Genomic DNA, 20,995 nt, shown 5'->3' on the forward strand with positions numbered 1-20,995 from the left:
CACTTTTTGATTTTTGAAAAACTCGTTTTCGAATTTTTTTTAAAAACTTGCAAAGACAAATACATTTTTGAAAAAAAATTTAAATAAGAAGAAATTTTTTTTATGGACAAAAGGGGCATAAGAAGAAGAAAAAGAAAGATGAGACAAATTAAAGAATGTTCCTTGCCATATAGTCTGCACAATATGTCAATTACCTCACACAAAGTATACGTGCCTATATATATATATATATGCTTAAGCTTTAACACAAAAACCAAACTCAAACAAAGTCACACCAAGAGCATTTCCCAATTTCTCTAAGTAACAAAAGAATTGTAATTTCAACATACCAAAAGACATGGAGTTGTTCTATGTCTCTCTTCTTTGCCTCTTTATTCTTTTAGTCTCCCTCTCCTTTCTCTTTCTCTTCAACAATAATAAGAATAAATCCACCTTCTCCGGCGGCCAACTTCCTCCGGGCAACTCCGGCTGGGCGGTGATCGGAGAAAGCCTCGAGTTTCTCTCCACTGGTTGGAAAGGTCATCCTGAAAAATTTATTTTTGATAGAATTTCTAAGTACTCTTCCAATGTGTTTAAAACTCATCTTTTAGGTGAAAAAACAGTTGTTTTTTGTGGTGCCTCTGGCAATAAATTCTTATTTTCCAATGAAAATAAATTAGTCCAACCATGGTGGCCAAGTTCAGTAGACAAAATATTCCCATCTTCAACACAAACTTCTTCAAAAGAAGAAGCTATTAAAATGAGAAAAATGCTTCCTAATTTCCTTAAACCCGAGGCATTACAACGTTACATTGGAATCATGGATCATATCGCGCAACGCCATTTTAAATCATGGGAAAATCAAGAACAAGTTATCGTTTTTCCATTAGCAAAACTTTACACATTTTGGTTAGCATGTCGATTATTTATAAGTGTGGAAGATCCTAATCATGTCGCCAAACTTGCTGATCCTTTCGATGTTTTGGCTTCGGGTTTAATTTCTATTCCTATAGATTTGCCTGGTACGCCATTTAATCGTGCAATTAAGGCCTCGAATTTTATTAGAAAGGAACTTGTGCAAATTATAAAGCAAAGGAAGATTGATTTGGCTGAGGGAAAAGTATTGCCAAATCAAGATATATTGTCACATATGTTATTGACAAGTGATGAAAATGGAATGTTTATGCATGAATTGGATATTGCTGATAAAATATTAGGGTTGTTGATTGGTGGACATGACACTGCTAGTTCTGCTTGTGCTTTTATTGTCAAGTATCTTGCTGAGCTTCCTGAGATCTATGAAGGAGTTTACAAAGGTAACACAAGCTTTGATCCTTCATTGTATACATATTATATATGCACTGATTATTTAAAAATTATTTATACAATCAGGTCAGTTATAATATAATACATATGATAATTAACCTGTTATAATTGGGGTAGATCACTGTTTATATCACACTAATGCTTGCATTATAGTAGACCGTCTACTGCGATACGGCCCTTCTCCGGATCCCGTGTGAACAGAGGGTGCGCTACTATAATTGGGATGAACTATACTAATAGAGGTTGTTTGGTAGAGTGCATTACACAAAATAATGCTTGCATTAGTTTTGTGTATTAGTAATACCTTGTTTGGTACACTTTTTCAACTTATGTATAACTAATACAAGCATTAGTTATACATCCTATTTGGTATTATCTTGTGTATAGCTAATGCATAGCAAAACCATGGTATTAGTAATACCAAGGCTGTTAATGCATGCATTAGTATGTCTAAAGACAAAATTATCCTTAAAGTCCCTTAAAAAAAAAATATAGAGGGCATTTTTGTAAACAGCTATTTTTTTAAAAAATTATGCGATGCATTATAGTTTTTAATAGACCACACCAAACAATGTATAAAAAATAATCTCTGCATAACTAATGCTTGCATTATTAACACATGCATTACTAATCCATGTATTACTAATACACCATATATAGCATTATTCTTATACACCCTACCAAACGACCCCTATAGTGTAAAAACCTTTTATACTATCAGTTTTTATGACTTAATACTACCTTCTTTGTATGTTTTTAATGCATGGATGGTATTACAAATATTTGGACAATCAGGTCACTTATTAATATAATTACAAATATACAAATAATATCTACGAGACACGGTATTTAATAACATGATAGATATGGCAACTAGCCAACTAACACTTTTAATATTCACTGATAATGATTAGTGCATATTTTATTTTAAATTACTTCTGCATAACATTCTCGTGGACTTGACTGAGCGCAATAATTAGCCAGAAGTAGAATTTTACCAAAATTTGCACTTAGTTTAGGAACACTACCAGACCTTTGACTTTAAAATTTAAAAAAGACTTTCATTGGATAAATCGCCTACTCACTCAAAATGTCATTTCTTTTAAATGGGAGAACGTTTATTTTTCTCTTACAAAATATTCTCTCTTTTCTTTTTGGACATTTGATAACGAAGATAAGATAACCAGAAAAAAAAACAAAATTTTATTTTCTTTCCCTTTCGAGTTTGTGAGCGCATGAACAAATTAAATTATTTCCTATTAATTAATTAGCTAAATCATAGAATATTGTTGTTTTACCAATTTCCTAAAAAAGAAACAAAGGTTTCCCGGGATCTTTACACAAAGGGCCGTTCATATTCATTGTTTATTTTTTCTAACCATATGCATAGTTTATATTATACATAATTATACACATAAATTATGTACATATTATACCTCCACCGATTATTTTTAGTTTAAGCGGTTGGGTGGAGAGTTATTTGGGTTAATAATATCAACGTGTTTCAATTGTATGTTGTTAACTTTTACTATTTTGAGTACAGTAAATTATTTAAGATTTAACATATGAGTTTAAGTTTAGTTCTGTACATTAGCATAAAATATATTTTACATTATTAAGATATTTAAAAATTAATTACATGTAACTTTATTTATTCTTAACCGTTAATGCAGTCTCTTTTAAAAGCAATAATAGTAACTTAAATTGGTTATGTCTTCTCCTTTTTTTTTCTTTTTTCGTTTTTTGTATTCGATCAAAAATAGAACAAATGGAGATTGCAAAATCAAAGGTTCAAGGAGAATTATTGAATTGGGAAGACATTCAAAAGATGAGATATTCATGGAATGTGGCCTGTGAAGTTTTAAGACTTGCTCCACCCCTCCAAGGTGCTTTTAGGGAAGCCCTCGCTGACTTCACTTTCAACGGTTTCTCCATTCCAAAAGGATGGAAGGTACAAGCAATTTATTTTATTTTATGTTTTTTAGTTTGACTGAACACGAAATTTTAAAACATCATACTGTCGTAATTTAAAGGTATATAACAATACCAAAGAATCCTTTGAATCCTATAGTCTTAGTACCCGTTTGGACATAAGAATTTTTTTCCCTTATTTTCCAAAAAAAAAAAAAAAACCCGAAATCAGCGTTTGTTCATAAAAATTTCTAATTTTCACTTGAAGATGCATTTAGGAAATTTTCCAAAATTTGAAAAACTCCAAAAAAAACCATTTTTCAAAATTATCACTCAAATCACTCACAGAACTTCAAAAAGAACCCAAAATTATATTCATGTCCAAGCACAACTCTAAATTTCAAATACCATTTTCACTTGAAAAAAAAATTTCACCCTTTTTTGGAATTTTACAATTCTTATGTCCAAACGCCCACTTAAACATGTCAATTATGTTCAGAGACGGAGCCAGAATTTGTTCGGTTGAATTCTAGAAAGTTTGCTTATTGGGTTCTCAATAAATTATTTGGACATATTAACTTATGAAATGAACTTTACACAAACACAGAATTTTGCCTAAAGCTACTGGATTTTACAAAATCCGTAAGGATGACTATATATAGCTCCGCCCCTGGTTATGTTATTCCTATAAGGGAGAGCGTCATTTAAGGGCAAAATGAGAATGTTGAAATTAGAAAGTTGTATATACTGAAACATGGCTTTTTTAAAAACAAAATAAAGAGACACATAAATTAATTGAAGGAGGGAATAATAAATAAATAAATATTGGAGACTAACTTTTCTTCATGCATTGAAAATTTATTGCAGATATACTGGAGTGCAAATTCTACACACAGAAATCCAGAAGTATTTCCAGAACCTCTGAAATTCGACCCTTCAAGATTTGAAGGAAGAGGACCTGCACCATACACATTTGTACCCTTTGGAGGTGGACCTAGGATGTGCCCTGGAAAAGAGTATGCTCGTTTAGAAATACTTGTTTTTATGCACCATCTTGTTAAGAGGTTTAAGTGGGAAAAAATCATTCCCGACGAGAAGATCGTCGTCAATCCGATGCCGATTCCGGCGAAGGGACTTCCGGTCAAGCTCTATCCTCACAACAAGGCATGATAAACAAGATTGCCAGAATATAACTTTGCTTTTATACATAGTTGTTTCTCCTTATGTTTATTGGTTTTGTCACTTGTTTACATACTTCTAAATATGTGTCTCATATATATTTAATGTTGTATTCCATGAATTGCATAATAAGAAGGTTATGAAATCATTTCTCTATGAGTTGTATTGTGGTTTAATTGTGATGACTAACGAGTACCAAATTTGATAAAGTGCCAAATCAAGGACTTGTTTGATCGAGAAATGGTGTATAATATATCAAATTGTGTACGTACAAAGATTAAACTAGTGTAACCATAATTAGAGCTATTTTATATAATGGATCTGCTTTTTTCAGGTCGATATCTGTTAGTCAGCAACAGAAGACGAATCAGACATATCTCCTTCAAACATTAGCCTCTAAAGAAATTCAAGTAAATGAATTTACCTTAAATGCTGGACACGAATTTGCTATTTATTGTGTTGAGATGTATAAAGAGGTATACATAATCTTGTGTGTCGCCCATCACAATTGTTGAAGATAATTCCGAAATAAACGTATTCCCTGCTCCAAAATTTTGTAATATATTACTAGTGCATAACTTTATTCATGAAAGAATATGAACTCTAACCACATGCCTATAAAATAAGAGTAGAAGCGAGAGCACAAAGAAATAGCTTCTTTACCTGCAATGCGAAGGTGATATCTGCTTCATCTATGTTTAGCGTCACTCTTCTTAATTTATCTTCTCGCGCTTGTCCTACCTTTAGAATCCCCTGCGTTTTAGTTATCACCTTGTGTTATGCTTCTTCCTCTTCTTTTATTGAGAACTCATCAAAAGAGGGGGGGGGAGGATTGTTTGCTAATGATCCGTTTTCAATATGTTACCTGGTCACCTAGCACTCTGCACATGCTTGAGAGCTCCATGATTCCAACAGGTGGGATTAAAGTCGATTTACAGACATCAACGTATGAGATATTCACCTGCACCAGAATACAGATAAGCCTCGCCCCGTGTATTTCCTTGTATTACTAATTCTCACACAGCTAAAAAAGAACAAAAATTACCTCCCCTATAGTCGCATCCTTCTTCTTCCCCCTGAATAGCTTCAAAGCAGAACATAGTATAATCTGCAGCAGAATACCAATTATATGCTGTTACTATCTGGCATGGAAGGGTGTGCTTTCTTTATGCTATATAACAACTTAGGGAACCTCACAGAAGAGTTGCTTTATTGAGCAGGTCTTGAGCATTAACAGAGATGCAAATTACCAAAATACTTGTCTGGTCTTTTTTTTCCACACCAAAAACTTGTATGCTTCCTTATACCACAAAAATAGAGCCGCTAAAATTTGCCTATGATCTTAAGTTCATAAACAATTTGTTTCCTCTTTCGTCGTTGAATTTTTATTCTCTCCTCTTTATTATTTTTTGGGCGGAGCTGTTTGGTGGTTGCATAGACACCATGATAGTCTAGTTGCCTTTTCATGGGAAGGAGTGTATTCTTACCACGATGCAGTAGCAAATGTTTTCCAGTTTTAGATAAAGGGACCTAAATAGCTTCTTCTACTAAGTAGATACTAAAAGATGACTACAATATGGAAAGAAAGTAAACTCCAAAATTCTTCTATCTAACTAATGTGAAGATATGTCTAAGTAACTCAAGAATGTCTCATAGTGGGTACAAACACGACTTTACCTGTTGATGTTGTGGAAGCGATTGAATGGTATCGACTACCGGAGATCTATATGCCTTTGATAAAGCAATAGCCACATGGTCAACCCTGACCTGTTAAAAGGAGTTCCAAGTTTTACACAAGTTTTAAAAAAATAGCAGCACATGATACAAAAGAAAAATGACTTTATATGAGGGCCAAACGTATCATGAAAGAACGTTACTATTTGCTCATCACCACATTAAGAATTGCTGATAAGCTCATTCACTGAACAATGAAAACGTAATACATGTATACCAAGTGCATTGCAGGTTTGAGCAAGAAAATAGCTTCACAAGTAGAATCCATGCAACTCCTACTAGTGATTGCTCATAAGAACTCTTGTGAACTTATCTACTTTTATCATATATAAAACAAAATTGAGGATGACATCTTGATATATGAAAATCAAACTGGCCCTCGTAATTTACAAATCCACAAATAGCAAATAAAAACCTTGATAGCATAAAAAGATGAAAAAATAACATCAATACTCACAACTCCACTTTCTTGGATAGGCAACTTATCACAAGAACCACCTCTCTGTTGATCAGAAAGTCCCATCTTTAATGATGGTAACTGAAGGCTGTAGATAGAATCTCTTATTTCACCTTCTAACATCTCTATTGCACTCCTGAAAACAATAATGAAAATGGAAACAAGTTTACTTCAAAAAGTAGTACAAGAAGCTCTTCTAACAAATCTAAGATTAAGATAAGATCACATGCTCACGGGAAAAACTTAAGTATCAAAGTGCATGTAGGTACAAATCAGCTGCTAAAGAGTACCTTAGCATATTAGCCATAAGAAATCAAACGTTCTATATTACTCTCCTACCCCTCTTCTTCCCCAATAACTCAGACTAATATACAGACGGATACTGTATATACGTGTATGTCAATGCAAAATCCTGCAGGTTTAGCTACGGGCAGCATATAGCTCAATGAATACAATGCTATCTCATCCAATTAAACAAGTTAAGATTTACTAAGACAACAAATTATATCAAATCGGGAAATTTGCTCAAATTGTGGTCAGTCAAACTTGCAGGGAAATTCACCAACCTGCAAACTGAGAGAGCCTTCCTCATGTCTCCAGATGCAGAAGCAACTTTCTGCCACATTAGAAGCACTATATAAGTGCACTATATTCTGAAATAAGTCTTTCATCATAGGCTTAAGTTTGAGTAGACAAGTGGATCACAACAAAGGTACTCGCAGTACAACACTATCTAAATGAAAGTTAAGAAAATACGGATTCTAATGGACTTACCCTGGCACATAGTTCCAATGCTTGAGGCTGGAAGACAGTGTAAGGAAATGCCTGATAAAGGGTACACATAAAACAAAATCTCTCATTAAACATAAAGCCGTGAAAAATGATCTGAAGCCATGCTTTGTGCAGATAGCTTTGGTTTAAAGTTGATCAGCTAATTTGTACGTTGACTACTTCGGCTGGGAATCCTGAAAGCCAGACCTTGGTCATTCATTAGATTTCTTTCCAGCTAGTTGCTGCACTAGCTTGTAAAATCTAACCTAGTTAATACTCCTAAAAAACAAAATCTGACCTAGTTAGTGAGTTACTTATATTTCATTGGTTAACAGATTAAGTGTATTACAGTAGCTTACAAAAAAAATGTGTATTACAGAGACCTGTCTGATACTCATATAACTGTTAATCAACAACAACATACCCAGTATTATCCCACACCGTGGAGTCTGGGACATATTAACTGCTATGCAATTGTTTATTTTATTGCTACCTTTTAGATCATCTAAATGTTTTCAAGGCAAAGAAAAACATACACTTAAAAAGTTGACACTTTAACACGATGCAAAAGTTGATGGTCCACAAGTTACTATTGTGCAGCAAATTTATGTATCACATAAAGTTTCTCCATGCAGACTCCTGACTGTTGATAATGACACCAGAATAAGTCACTAGCTCAAAAGTGCTAAATTAATATGGATGAGATATAACAAAAGATTCTACAATATTATTCTATTGTACCAAGACATTGATTAAAGACATAATCTAAGTTGCTCGGACACGGGTGCGGGTGTCCAATACGGGGGCGGATCTAGAGGCCGGATCTTTCGAGACGTAAATTCTGAAATTCGGGGATACGGATCCTAGTATGAATACGGGTGCGGGGATCCAGCTAAAAATAATACAAAAAATAAAATATCTCTAAATTATGAGAAATTCCGTGTAATACTTACGTATAGCTTGTAAAGTGTGGCTTTCTTTTTTATTCTCAAGTTGTACATAAGTAGAGGATTGATTTCCTAGATAAGGTATGTTATTTTCTTCAAATTTACCCTATTTTTGGTTCTGATTTCGGGAATCAAATTGTATCTCGTCTCGAATTTTTTTATCCGTCATGGTCAAAGTACCTAAAATTGTTTGGCCAAATCCGGTACGGATCGCATACCCATACCCATACTAGTGTTGCGTTGACACGGGTGCAGCACCTAAACTGCCGTATCGGAGCAACTTAGGACATAATGGACTGAGACTTCGTATCCTAACCCCCTAAAACTGTTTCCTCTGCAAGTTTTATTCAAATCGTTTGAATGCATCTACTATAAGTCTAACTTTATCATGACAAAATGAAGAGATAATGCTGACTGTTAAGTACAGAGTAAATGGTGGGGATCAGAATCCAGCAAATAGATAGAGAAAGAGTTTGAAAATAGAAGCAGCTGAATTACCTCTAATCTTTGTTGAAGAATGGAGATGATTTGGTCCTTAGAATATGCACGATATGTTATAACTGCAGGCTTGCCTAGGAAAGTACAGCATCATGTGTCAGGGATTATATTCCTTTCCACATGGAATGGGTTATCTAGCATAATTTTACATTGAAGAGGAGAAATTAGTAAACAGGCTTTCACTACAGAAAATCAAGGAAGAATCCCCTACCAAAGAAAGTTAATGCTCCACTCTCTATTTTGCTGGTGTCAACATATTTAAACATCAGAAAGATTGTCACACACAACAACATTTCAGCCCACTCATTTAAGAATTGAATCCAAAATTGAGACTTTTTGGGCACTCTCTTCAAAATCAGATGCACTTAAACAAGACAGCAGAATTTGGAAAATGATAGGACATGAAAGACAAAGATACTCACAGTTCAAGGATTGTAGCTTGGGAAGAAATCTATCAGCTAAGTCAATGGCATTAGCAATTCCTGTAAAAGTAGAATAAAGTAATGAGAAATGGTTAACAGAAATTCAGCTACTTCTTTCAATTCAAAATGTAGTCATACTTAAAATTTCTAATGAATAAAGAAAGAATTGACTTTCTTGTAAGTGTTACCTATCAGAATAAATCTGGAGAAAGGAAACGTAGTTAGCATGAACAGATCATGAAGCACAGTCCGGTCTTTTGTGATTAAATAATCCATCTCATCAGCGATTATCAACCTGTTGAGCATTTAGCTTGTTAAAGAGAGAAAGCCTTCAAAAGAAAAAATCCGTATGAGAAACACAATAATTGTATCTTGTGAAAATTACTTCATTGCAATTCACATTGTCAGGCAATTTGACTTGATAAATACTACTATAAAAGAATCATGTTAAGCAAAGACAATGGACCTTTGAGGTGCTAATAATATAAAGCATTTAATACAGTACTCACGTCATCTTCCCCCCAGTTGACAGCTGCTTCTGAGATGACATTTTCTGAAGATACTGCAAAGGCGAAATAGAACCATTTGCTTTTCTCCGTGGTTGAATTTTATCGAGTATCTGTCAAAAGGTCATAACATCAGCATATGGAGATTGCATAATTCAGCTTCAGAATCAGGTTTAAAGATAATGAACCTTTCCAAAAATGTCAGAAGTCTTTGACAGAGAAGTGCAGCTGAGAGATAACAAATCTGGTGCCTGCAAGGCTGACTGAAATGAGCAAATAAATTGTTGGTTAGAACTAACCATTACAATAGTTAGAAAGATGACTCCAATAAGGATAGGTTACCTACTACACAACTATCAAAGTTACATACGCTAAGTTTATATACTGAGTTAATTCAAGATCAATCAACACATTCCAACCTTCAAATGCTTCTCGCACAAAATGAAGATCCAACAATTTCCAAATAATAAACAAAAACAAACTAGTTCTTGGCCATTGAAAGAGTGAGGAAAAAGAAACTGTTTGGTTCAACCGACTTCAACTTAAGACAAAAACTAACAGTATGCACAACTCCTGCATTTCGATGCTTCCATTCGAGGATAGAAGCTCAGCTACTGTAATAGTTGCCGCTTGCCTCTTCCAAAGTACTTTATACAGCAGCTTCCATTTACAATTATGATGGGAATCTCTTAGTAGACAAGATTCAAATTATCTCTAGCTTTGTTAATGCACCAGTACGCCTTGCATATACATTCAATTTTACTGATTTAATTGCACTATAAGATGAGAGTTTAGCAATTTGACTGCACTTCAGCCCAGTTCAGGCCAACAAATTATGGACAATGTAGATGAAAATAGTTAATGATTTGGCCAAGGAACAACTGCAAATTTTTCAATGCATGGATGTCTTTCCCTTGGATTTGAACATCACAAACCAACAAGTAAACAACGAGCTATATATATGTATATACACACCTCATTTGCCCAATCAACTAGGTCCTCCTTGACCTTCTCTATTGACAAAGACTTTCCAGTGCCAGGGCAGCCACATATATACAAACTCCCAGCCTTGTCTTGTTCTACAGATTGTTTGCAAAAATCCAAAACTCTATTGTACTCTACTTCTCGACACACCACAGTTGCTGTTGCTGGAGGAGTAGACACATGCAATGCCTCCTTCACCACATTTAATTGCTCCACATCTACATAATATTTGTGGAGTAAATGAACTTTAGCTTAAACATCCCCAGGGACAGAGCTAGAACAATGATTATGGGTTCGGCCGAACCCGGTAGCTTTAATAAGAAATCTATTAAATATGTACAAATTATTAATTTAGAACCCAATAACTTAAACGGACTAGAATACCGCATCTATAAACTTCAAATTATGGATCAAAATAGTTATCAAAACTTCCCTCTTGGATTCCACATTGGCTTTTGAAGAAAACTCTCCGACAATCTCTTTTTTACTGGTGATTTGGTCACATTTATTGTTTTATCCCCACAATTGCCCTGCATCTGAGTAAAGATTAAGATTAAGATTAAGAAAGTATGAATCTACTAATCCAATGAGGAGATGCATTTTAAATACAAATAGAATTACTTTTACAGGACTCTTAGGGCAGTCTTTGACGCATCGACGAGGAGATTTCCATTTAGCAGAAGAGCTTTGCATTGGTGAAGGAGTCGAATTGGATCTGAGTTTGCGCTTCTGAGGAGTGGATAATTGGATCTCAGCCATTGGATTGTTGCCACCGGAGAGGCGAGTTGAATCACGGCTAATTGTCGGCACTGATTGTGAACCCGGAAGATGATAGTATAGTATATTATACTTACATATGTCAGATTTTGTACAGAGATTGTATCATTTTCCCGCTAAAGAGGCACCCTACTGCATTTCCCGCCATAAATTGTTTCCTTTTTTTTTTTCTTTTTTCTTTTTTCTTTTTTTGAGTTTTCATTTCCTTTTTCTTAAGCAATCCCAACTTTTTGTAGGTTCGTCGTAACAAGTAAATTACGCCCAGTGACCTTGAAAATAAATGATCTTGAATTCTTGGCAACGTTGTTCGACCAAAAAGATTTAGACTTTTTATTGAACTAATTAAATAAGAAGATTTGAGGTAAATGCTAGTCATAAATAATTTACCCTATATCTAAGATGGAAGATAAGAATAAGCAAACATAAGATTTAACTATAACAATGATTGAGTCCCATTATGTAAGAAGAAGATGGTAACTTTCATTACATTGAATAATAGTGAAGAATACATAGATAAAAAAGGGTCGCCGATCTTTAACAAGGTTGACCCCCGCATATTTGACATGATGAGACTAACAATGTATATTGAGGATCTAAGCTTCCTTGTTCCTTTCTCTATAGAGGTGAGAGAGAGATGAAGATCCCTCTTCTTCTCTGAGAGTATGTCTGTGTGTGAGTTTGTTTTTTGCCCCTTTTTTTCTTCCTCTCACTAAGTTTATATACTGGTATTCTCGTTTACACAACGGTCATTAGCCATAGTACCTAAGCCATTTGACTGTACTGCTGGTTGACCATCCGAAATGTCGTAACATCCAATCCGTCGTTCAAGCATTTTGAATACACGACCTTAGTCGTGGCCGAGGTGCGTGTCGTTATAGCGCTGTATGGATACGACTTCAGCCCAATGACGTTTTGCCGCTCCTCTTCACGCGGATTCTCGTCTGGTTAGATTTCGACCCATACAGTTAGTCCCTCCGCCTATTGAGGTCGTCTTTGGGCGAGCTCGATGAGCGGACCTCGTCAATAAGAACTTTTCGAGAAATCTGAGTGTTTTGGGCGATGGGCGAGCACCTCTTAGCGAGATGATAATGTGATGTTTCGAGTGCTTCGTCAGACCATTGTGTCAGTTCGAAATGGCATTAAATTCGTCAGGCGTCATTATGGAACACGTTCTTTGTGTGTCGCATCGTTTCCCGTGCTACTCCCGTTATTTTTTTTAAAAAAAAGGCGGCGCTTGGTTTTTCAAAACCAGCATATTCATATCTCTATAAATAGGGGAAATTTTCCCAATTGTCACAAGACAATCTTAAAGCGTTCTTTCTTCTTCTTCAATTATTCGTATTTCTTTTTCTACCAACAATCCTCGTGGTTGTTACCCTCCTTTCTTTACACTCCCGACCCGTATAGTCACCCAAAGCAACGGCTAATGTTTCTTCTAACCCTGATCGAGTCGTTGGTGCTCCGGTGCCGAAAATCGATATACCCCTACTCAAAGAGGGAGTGGGTCCGGCGGAGGACGAGAGTTTTCCGACGGTAGATGAGGTGGTTCCCCGCCTAGGGAAGGCAATGACTGACTTCAATAGTCCTGCGGGGGATGAGCCGGAACCTGTTCTTTCTACGATGGATGTTGCGGTGCTCACGGAGTTCAAAGCCAAATGGGGAATCCCTGATCACACTGAACTAGTTCCGGCGGGTCGTGACAAAGTGCATATACACCGCCCCGGCTACTGCGCGTTTTATGCATATCCGTTTGTCACTGGATACTCGCTTCCCCTTCCAGGCTTCCCTCGTTGGCGATGGACTTCTGCTTCTACGAGGTGTGTCCGACTCAACTCTCTCCGTACGTATACAAGCTCTTCCTTATGCTTATCAAGTACGCGGAGCTGGCCGATCGAGGAATTTCTCTACAATACATGTTTCACCTCTTCGCCCCTCATTTTCTTAGGGGCACGATGATTCACCTGCGTCACCGAGGAACCAAGGGTTTGGTGGTGAAGATGGATGACAAGGACAATCGCTACTTTTGGGAGAACTTCTTCTACGTCCGGACATAGCATGTGGTATCGAACCCTGCGGGGTTTCCTGAGGCGTGGAATTTCACCCGTAAGTCTCCCTTTCCTTTTATTATATTATATTTTCTTTCTGAAAATAATTGTTGGTCGTCTCCCTTTAATGTCCGTCGAGTGTTTTTTGTTTCCGCAGTCGAGAGGGTACTTCCTCCTCAAGTTGCCAATATTTGCGAATGGGTGAGCTTGATTCTGCCCCACACGATGGAGATCCGCGAATGGGCGCCTTTTCCCGAGAGGTTTGGGCGCAAACCTTCCGTTGGTAAGTCGGTTTATTTCGGCCTTAGTTGCTTTGTTCTTTGCCCTGTATTTTTTTTTATCTTATCTTTGTTTGGTCGAATTTCTCATTGGCAGGTTCGAGAGGAGCGAGAAGGGTAAGGGCTCCTGTCCTTACTTTCCCTCGACCGGTTTCCCCTGTCCGGCCCGTACCAAGGGTAACTGTGGATGGGGGCGTCCAAAGTCTGGTTGTTCGGCGGACCGCGCCCGCGACTGAACCTGTTCGTTCGGAGGTTGCTCTTCGGTCGGACATTCCGGTCCCCACAGTCCATTCAGCGGACGAACCTTTTCGTGGTGGTACCGAAGAGGCCCCGTCAAAGAGACGGAGGTTGTCAAAGGGGGCATCTTTGGTTGAAACGCCCTCGAGGGGCGACCCTATTTTGGCGGTATCTGAAGCTGGCGATGATACCGGACTGGGTATGGAGGCGGTGCCCGTTAGAACGTAGAAGAGGCTGTCGTGGCAGGGGGGCGGAGTTTGGAGGCCGCCGCGATTGTTTCGAGCGGTCCATCGACGTCTCGGTAGGCTGCGCCCCCTCTTCGGCTAATGAGAGGTTGAAGGGCGTAGTGGGAGATGACTACGAATCTGATTCTGATATTGATGATGGGGATATGAGGATGTTCGAGGAAGGTTTTACCAGGGTCGATATGAGGGCGGAAGGCCCTTCCCGTGTGCTCGAAATTCTATAATATTTTAACATGTTGGAGGACACGGTGGACTTGGTGCCCCAATTTGATCTTCTGTGTTCCGCCGCCGAAAGCAGATCTCTTCGGGAGATCAATGATTCCGTTTTGTCACACGGCGTGGCTGGGATGGCCTTGAGGGTGAGTTTTCTTTCGCTATTTTCTTTGTTTTGTACCATTTACTTTTCTGATTCTTCCTTCTTCTTTTTTTAGACTTATATGACGGAGATCGAGAGTGCTCGTCAGGCTAAAACGCGGGCCGATTTCTTTCTGAAAATGGCCACGAAGTACTGCTAGTATCGCAACAGGTGCCGTGAGATGCACGAGCAGCTTAGGGCGGGCACTAGTACTCAATCCCTCAAGGAGGAGTTGGAGTTGAAGGACGAGGATCTGATACGGTCTATCTGTAAATGTAGCGAGCTTGAGGGGCTATTTAGGGCCAAAGACGAGGAGCTCGAGGTGGGCAAAGGGGTTGTGGCAGAATGCGAGGATCTTCAAGCGAAGGTGCTATCCTTGCGAGCCGAGCTTAAGGAGAATGCCGCCAGAGTTGCCGATCTAAGTGCGGAGTGGATGGAGAAAGTGGCTGAGCAAGAAAGGAAGGTGGCCGAGTTGGAGAGGGCCGAGGGAGCCCGAGTGGCGGCTTTGGCGAGGGCAGCGGCACTGGAAGACACTATCCGCATCTTCAGGTCTGAGTGGGAAGCCGAGAGGGCAACAGCCGTACTAAGGGAGGCAAGGCTCGAGGAGCGAATCGGTGAGCTCGAGCGGGAGGCTTCGAACCTGGGAGACCAAGTTGTGGCTCTCGAGGCCGAGAAGGCGCAGCTGTTGGCTCGGCCCCCCTATCAGGAATCTGCCTCTGTTGCCATCCCCCGCCATTTGTACGAGCTATGGCTCCATGATGAGGCCCAACGAGTTATATCTAAGGGTTTGTGGGTGGCGGGGAGCGTTCCTGAGGCCGTTTTTTAAGATTCTCGGACCAAGGCACGCGAGACTCGCCTTGCCTGCGGCTATGACCCTGCGACACCGGAGGCCGGTGGGGGTGCTGAGATTGAAGAAGGGCTCTCTTATGATCATGACAATGCCGACGAGGACGGTGGTGGAGATGAGGCCGAGTGAAGTTTTTGTGCTTAGCTCTTCTCTTCTTTTTTTTCTTTTGTTGTTGCTTGTTTTTTCTTTCTACAGGGGCACGGTTTCGGCCTTTTGTAAGACGTTGTCGTGTATTTATGTATATATATATATATATATATATATATCTGAATAAGATAGTTGGTTGCATATCTCAGACTCTCTTTCTCATCCATTTTTTTAAGTAGATCTTCAGATTTTCCCGTGATGATTCCCATATTTTTAGTTAGGAATTCGAATGAGGTCGAATTTAACTCGCTGATTCGAGCGAGGTCGAATCTCATCTCGTTAGTTCAGGGTCGAACCTTACTTTTGTTAATTCGAGCGAGGTTGAACTTTATTAGCTTGAATGAAAGTCGAATTTTTGGCGATGGCCGGGGTCCGTAAGGGTATAAATTCGAGCGAGGTCGAAATGTAACCCGTTAGGAGTTCGAGCGAGGTCGGACTTTGGCTGGTTAGTTCGAGCGAGGTCGAATTTCCTTTCGCTCAGTGATGGCCGATGGCCGTAAAGGTGTAGATCCGAGCGAGGTCGAATTGTAACCCTTTGTGGGTTCGAGCAAGGTCTTTTTTTTTTTTTACTTCATTTGGAGATGGCCGATGGTCGTAAGGGCGTGAATTCGAGTGAGGTCGAATAGTAACCCGTTGTAGGTTCGAGCGAGGTCGGACTTTGGCTGGTTAATTCGAACGAGGTCAAATTTTTCTTTTGCTCAGTGATGGCCGATGGCCATAAAGGTGTAGATTCGAGCGAGGTCCAATTGTAACCCTTTGTGGGTACGAGCGAGGTCGAACTTTACTTTGTTTGGCGATGGTCGTGGGGGCTGAATTCGAGCGAGGTCAAATTGGAACCCGTTGTGGGTTCGAGCGAGGTCGGACTTTGGCTGGTTAATTCGAACGAGGTTGAATTTTCCTTTCGATCAATGATGGCCGATGACCGTAAATGTGTAGATTCGAGCGAGGTCGAATTCATTGAACTAAAAAGATTTAGACTTTTTATTGAACTAGTTAAATAAGAAGATTTGAGGTAAATCATAGTCAAAGATAATTTACCCTATATCTAAGATGGAAGATAACAATAAGCAAACATAAGATTTAACTATAATAATGATTGAGTCCCATTATGTAAGAAGAAGATGGTAACTTTCATAACATTGAATAATAGTGAAGAATACATAGATAAAAAGGGTGACCGATATTTAATAAGGTTGACCCCCGCACATTTGACATGATGAGAGTAATGATGTATATTGAGGATCCGAGCTTCCTTGCTCCTTTCTCTTTAGAGGTGAGAGAGAGATGAAGATCCCTCTTCTTCTATGAGAGTATGTCTGTGTGTGAGTTTGTTTTTTTGGAGAGTATCACTTGTTGCTGCATCGTTTATGCCTACGTCGGGGTGAGTCCTAGTTCATCTAATCTTGCTTTCATTGGAGAATATCATGCGTTGCTGCATAATTTATGTATGTGTCAGGGTGATTCCCACTCTATCTAGTCCCTTTATTGCTCGGCTTGGAGAGACCGTGGACGAGATGAGCGATGAATAGGGGTGTGCATTCGAATCGGTTTATCGATAAATCGAATCGATTATTTTTTATCGAAATCGAAATCGAAAAAATCGAAACCTTATTGAAACGATAACGATAAGCATATGTACAGATCCATAATCGATAAGTAATTATCGATAAGGGTCAAAATCGAATCGATAAATCGAATTCACACCCCTAGATTGTAGACACTTGTTAAATGAGTAATTACCTATTTGTGTAGATTAATATAACATACAGAATGTATATATATTCCGCTACTATTTTGAAAGCGGCTATACAATATTATTTTCCCTAATCTATACCCTTTCCTTTACCCTAAGTCCCTTACCCTATTATTTCCTCTACCACATTTAAGGAATGATCATATTTAAAGATCAAGGGAATGAAGTTCAATTTAATGGAAAACAGAATTAGTCGTGATGATGTGTTTTGTTTTGTTTTGTTTTTTTTATATCGTTGGAGTGTTGTGGCATACATTTGATCCCTTACTTTAGTTTTGTTGCATGTGCTTGTTGACACAATTTTTATATTATAAATGGTGTCCGTCTTATTTTAGCTTCTTTTTATCCATATTAGTTAGGCGCGTTTATAGCGATATACTTTTCGTGGAATCCCGTAAATTTTCTTATTGGTGTAATTGATAAGCCCCCAAAATCGATAAATGGAAATCGAAAAAATCGAAACCTTATTGAAACGATAACGATAAGCATATGTACAAATCGATAATCGATAAGTAATTATCGATAAGGGTCAAAATCGAATCGATAAATCGAATGCACACCCCTAGCGATGAACTTATTGCTTGGGCTTCTGGGCACCCTGGGGCTTGATTAGTTCGAAAGAAGTTAGGACGTGATTCGTAATATTTAGTCGGATGAATTGGAGTAGGAGTATCATGGCGAGCATACGTGCAAGCTTTTCGTGTTCATATTCTGCGTGTTGGAGAGACTGTACGTTCCATGGGCTCACCGCCCAGTCCCAGGCTATAAAGATTGTTTCTTAATTATGTCGGCTTGTTCTGAGCCGTTCGTTTGTTATTCGTAGTATGGTACGATGCGGGGGGTTTTACTCAACCATTGCTTACAGGATGATATGGTGCAGAACGTTTTCTTGGTGTGTCATTTTGGTGGCGTTTGTTCCTTGTTTCACCTGGGAGAATGCTCATGTTCCTATCCCAATCCAAAAAAAAATGAAAATAACAAGTCAAAACCAAACGAAACCGTCTGTTACCTTGACCTGGTTGGTGGCGAGGGGAGAGGGGCGCTATAGAACGACTCGTTTTGCCTCGTGCTCGAATGACGACTTCATATTTGATATCCTTGTGCTTAGCTTCGCCGTTACTCGAGTCTGGGCTTCTTATTGGCTGACAACTTACTTTGCCCGTTTGGAATCTCGAGCCCGAGTCCCAGTCCGATCCCGTCCCAAGTGCACAAAATAAGGGAAACATAAGTTATACTCCGTACAGACGGGTACAAAAATAAGGGAGACATAAGTTATAATCCGTATATACGGGTACAAAAATAAGGGAGACATAAGTTATACTTTGTATATACGGGCAAAACAAGCTTGTTATTTCAAAGAATCACACAATAGGCTATCGTCTCTTCCTAAGAGAGGGGGTAACGTGCACGAAGTATAAATTGGTATTTAACGTTAATATAGAAAATATGATTGCGGACGTGCTCAGTGCGTAGTGGCCACAATCCCACTATGACAAGTCATGTGCCAGACCCATCGCTACAACAAGACATGGACTTTGTATAGATATCAGACAATTTTGATTTCATGCAAAGATCTGACCTCGGTTGGTTCGGGTATTTCGGAAGCTTGCCTACAAATTTCTCAAGTTGGTGTTTGCAATGAGAGGGCGAGGCTACGACAACCGGGGGGTGGGACTATGGCTAACTTTAGATCTAGAGGAAACTAAAATTTTGGCTAGAAAATCCCCACAGACGACACCAAATTGTTCGACAAAAAAGATTTAGACTTTTTATTGAACTATCAAATAAGAAGATTTGAGGTAAATCCTAGTCAAAGATAATTTACCATAGATCTAAGATGGAAGATAAGAATAAGCAAACATAAGATTCAACTATAACAATGATTGAGTCCCATTATGTAAGAAGAAGATGGTAACTTTCATAACATTTTAATAATAGTGAAGAATACATAGATAAAAAGGGTCACCGATCTTTAACAAGGTTGACCCCCGCACACTTGACATGATGAGACTAACGATGTATATTGAGGATCTGAGCTTCCTTGCTCCTTTCTCTTTAGAGGCGAGAGAGAGATGAAGATCCCTGTTCTTCTCTGAGAGTATTTCTGTGTGCGAGTTTGTTTTTTGCCCCATTTCTTCTTCCTCTCACTTAGTTTATATACTAGGTATTGTCGTTTACACAATGGTCATTAGCCATAGTACCTAAGCCATTGGACTGTACTACTGGTTGACCCTCTGAAATACCGTAACATCCAATCTGCCGTTCAAGCATTCCGAATACACGACCTTGGCCGTGGCCGAGGTGCGTGTCGTTATAGCATTGTATGGATACGACTTCGGCCAAAGTGACATTTTGTCGTTCCTCTTCACGCGGATTCTCGTCTAGTCAGATTTCGACCCATACAAACGCTTGCTCCATGAGCAACCCTTTAAGGTCAAAAGTCGAAAAAGTTGCTCATAGGGCAAGCGAGGGGTAACACTTATTAAACTTGAAGTTCAGTCCATGAACAGTGGCGGACCCAGGATTTTGTGCAAGCGGGTTCAATCTTAGAAGTACATAACTTTAGTCGTAAATTAGTAGTTGTCAAGTGGGTTCAAATAAAATATTTATACAAAATTTATGCAGCTTTAATCGTAAATTATACATATATACAGTATTATTTTTTGATGAAGTGGGTTCAGTTGACCCCGTTTGCCACCACATGTGTCCGCCAATGTCCATGAGGCAAGCGGAGTCAAAAAACCAATAGTGATATCGAAGTGTCTTATTTTTATCAATCACCCTGCGGAATGGTCTTGACAGTCCATGTTAAATGAAGTCGTCACTTAATCATTTAAATTAAAAATAGTATGTGGTGCATAATCTATGAATGTTGGGTAAGAAAATATATAGTAAATATGGGAGGCTATTTGTGTAGATATCCCATGTTAAATGGGTAGTTGGCCTAGCCCATGGTCCAGCCCGGTATTGACAAACCTACCGGCAAAGTGCACTAGTAGCCACTTTTAAGCCTGCTATTTAAATTATATCCACAATTTAAAATATATTTAAAGATTAGCCAATTAGCCCAAACTTCATGACTAAATATCATGAATTTTTGTATCTTAAATTTTTGAGCTGCTAATTTGGAATTCAGGACTTAGTGTCCTAAATTCTTGAGCTGTTAATTTCTAATTCAGGACTAAGTGTCTTGAATTTCTGAATTGCTAATTTGATATTCATTACTAAATGTCGAGGATTTTTGAACTGCTAATTTAAAATTCAGGACATAAAATTTTAATTTATGGACACAGTGTTCGAACTTTAAGACACAATCTCCTGAAGCGTCCTGAAATTTTCAAGGTCCAAACTTCAGGATGTTGTGTCATAAGTTTGAGTGAATTAGCTAATTTTTAAATACATTATAAAATATGAAAAAATTTAAAACAACATGCTTAAAAATGGCTATCTGATGTCATTTCCACAAAGTACCTCCCTTTCTTACGTTTGGCAAGTTATATCAACTCGTTGCTCCCAAAGTAGCAAGTCATTTGCGCAGCTAAAAAAAAATCACATTTAAATTCCTATGGTGTATCCAAAATCGAAATTGGGGACGGG

The 20,995-nt window shown here is 38.3% G+C and overlaps 2 protein-coding genes across 2 annotated transcripts; one reads left to right on the forward strand and one right to left on the reverse strand.

Moving 5' to 3' along the window:
• The first annotated feature begins 233 nt into the window (after positions 1-233).
• LOC109236645 (beta-amyrin 28-oxidase-like) lies at positions 234-4,551 on the forward strand. The gene is made up of 3 exons (XM_019402836.1): positions 234-1,295; positions 3,069-3,256; positions 4,084-4,551. The coding sequence occupies exons 1-3, from the start codon at positions 338-340 to the stop codon at positions 4,384-4,386; spliced, it is 1,449 nt and encodes a 482-aa protein (XP_019258381.1). The 5' UTR covers positions 234-337; the 3' UTR covers positions 4,387-4,551.
• Positions 4,136-11,103, reverse strand: LOC109236640 (cell division control protein 6 homolog B-like). The gene is made up of 16 exons (XM_019402832.1): positions 11,073-11,103; positions 10,706-10,965; positions 9,919-9,993; positions 9,734-9,843; positions 9,413-9,519; positions 9,225-9,284; positions 8,803-8,876; positions 7,361-7,411; positions 7,153-7,202; positions 6,587-6,722; positions 6,073-6,162; positions 5,441-5,503; positions 5,261-5,356; positions 5,059-5,148; positions 4,820-4,936; positions 4,136-4,222 (listed from the first exon to the last, which is right to left on the reverse strand). The coding sequence occupies exons 1-15, from the start codon at positions 11,101-11,103 to the stop codon at positions 4,898-4,900; spliced, it is 1,332 nt and encodes a 443-aa protein (XP_019258377.1). The 3' UTR covers positions 4,136-4,222; positions 4,820-4,897.
• Positions 11,104-20,995: the final 9,892 nt, after the last annotated feature.

Source organism: Nicotiana attenuata, unplaced genomic scaffold, assembly GCF_001879085.1.
Source record: "Nicotiana attenuata strain UT unplaced genomic scaffold, NIATTr2, whole genome shotgun sequence".
Classification (NCBI taxonomy): domain Eukaryota; kingdom Viridiplantae; phylum Streptophyta; class Magnoliopsida; order Solanales; family Solanaceae; genus Nicotiana; species Nicotiana attenuata.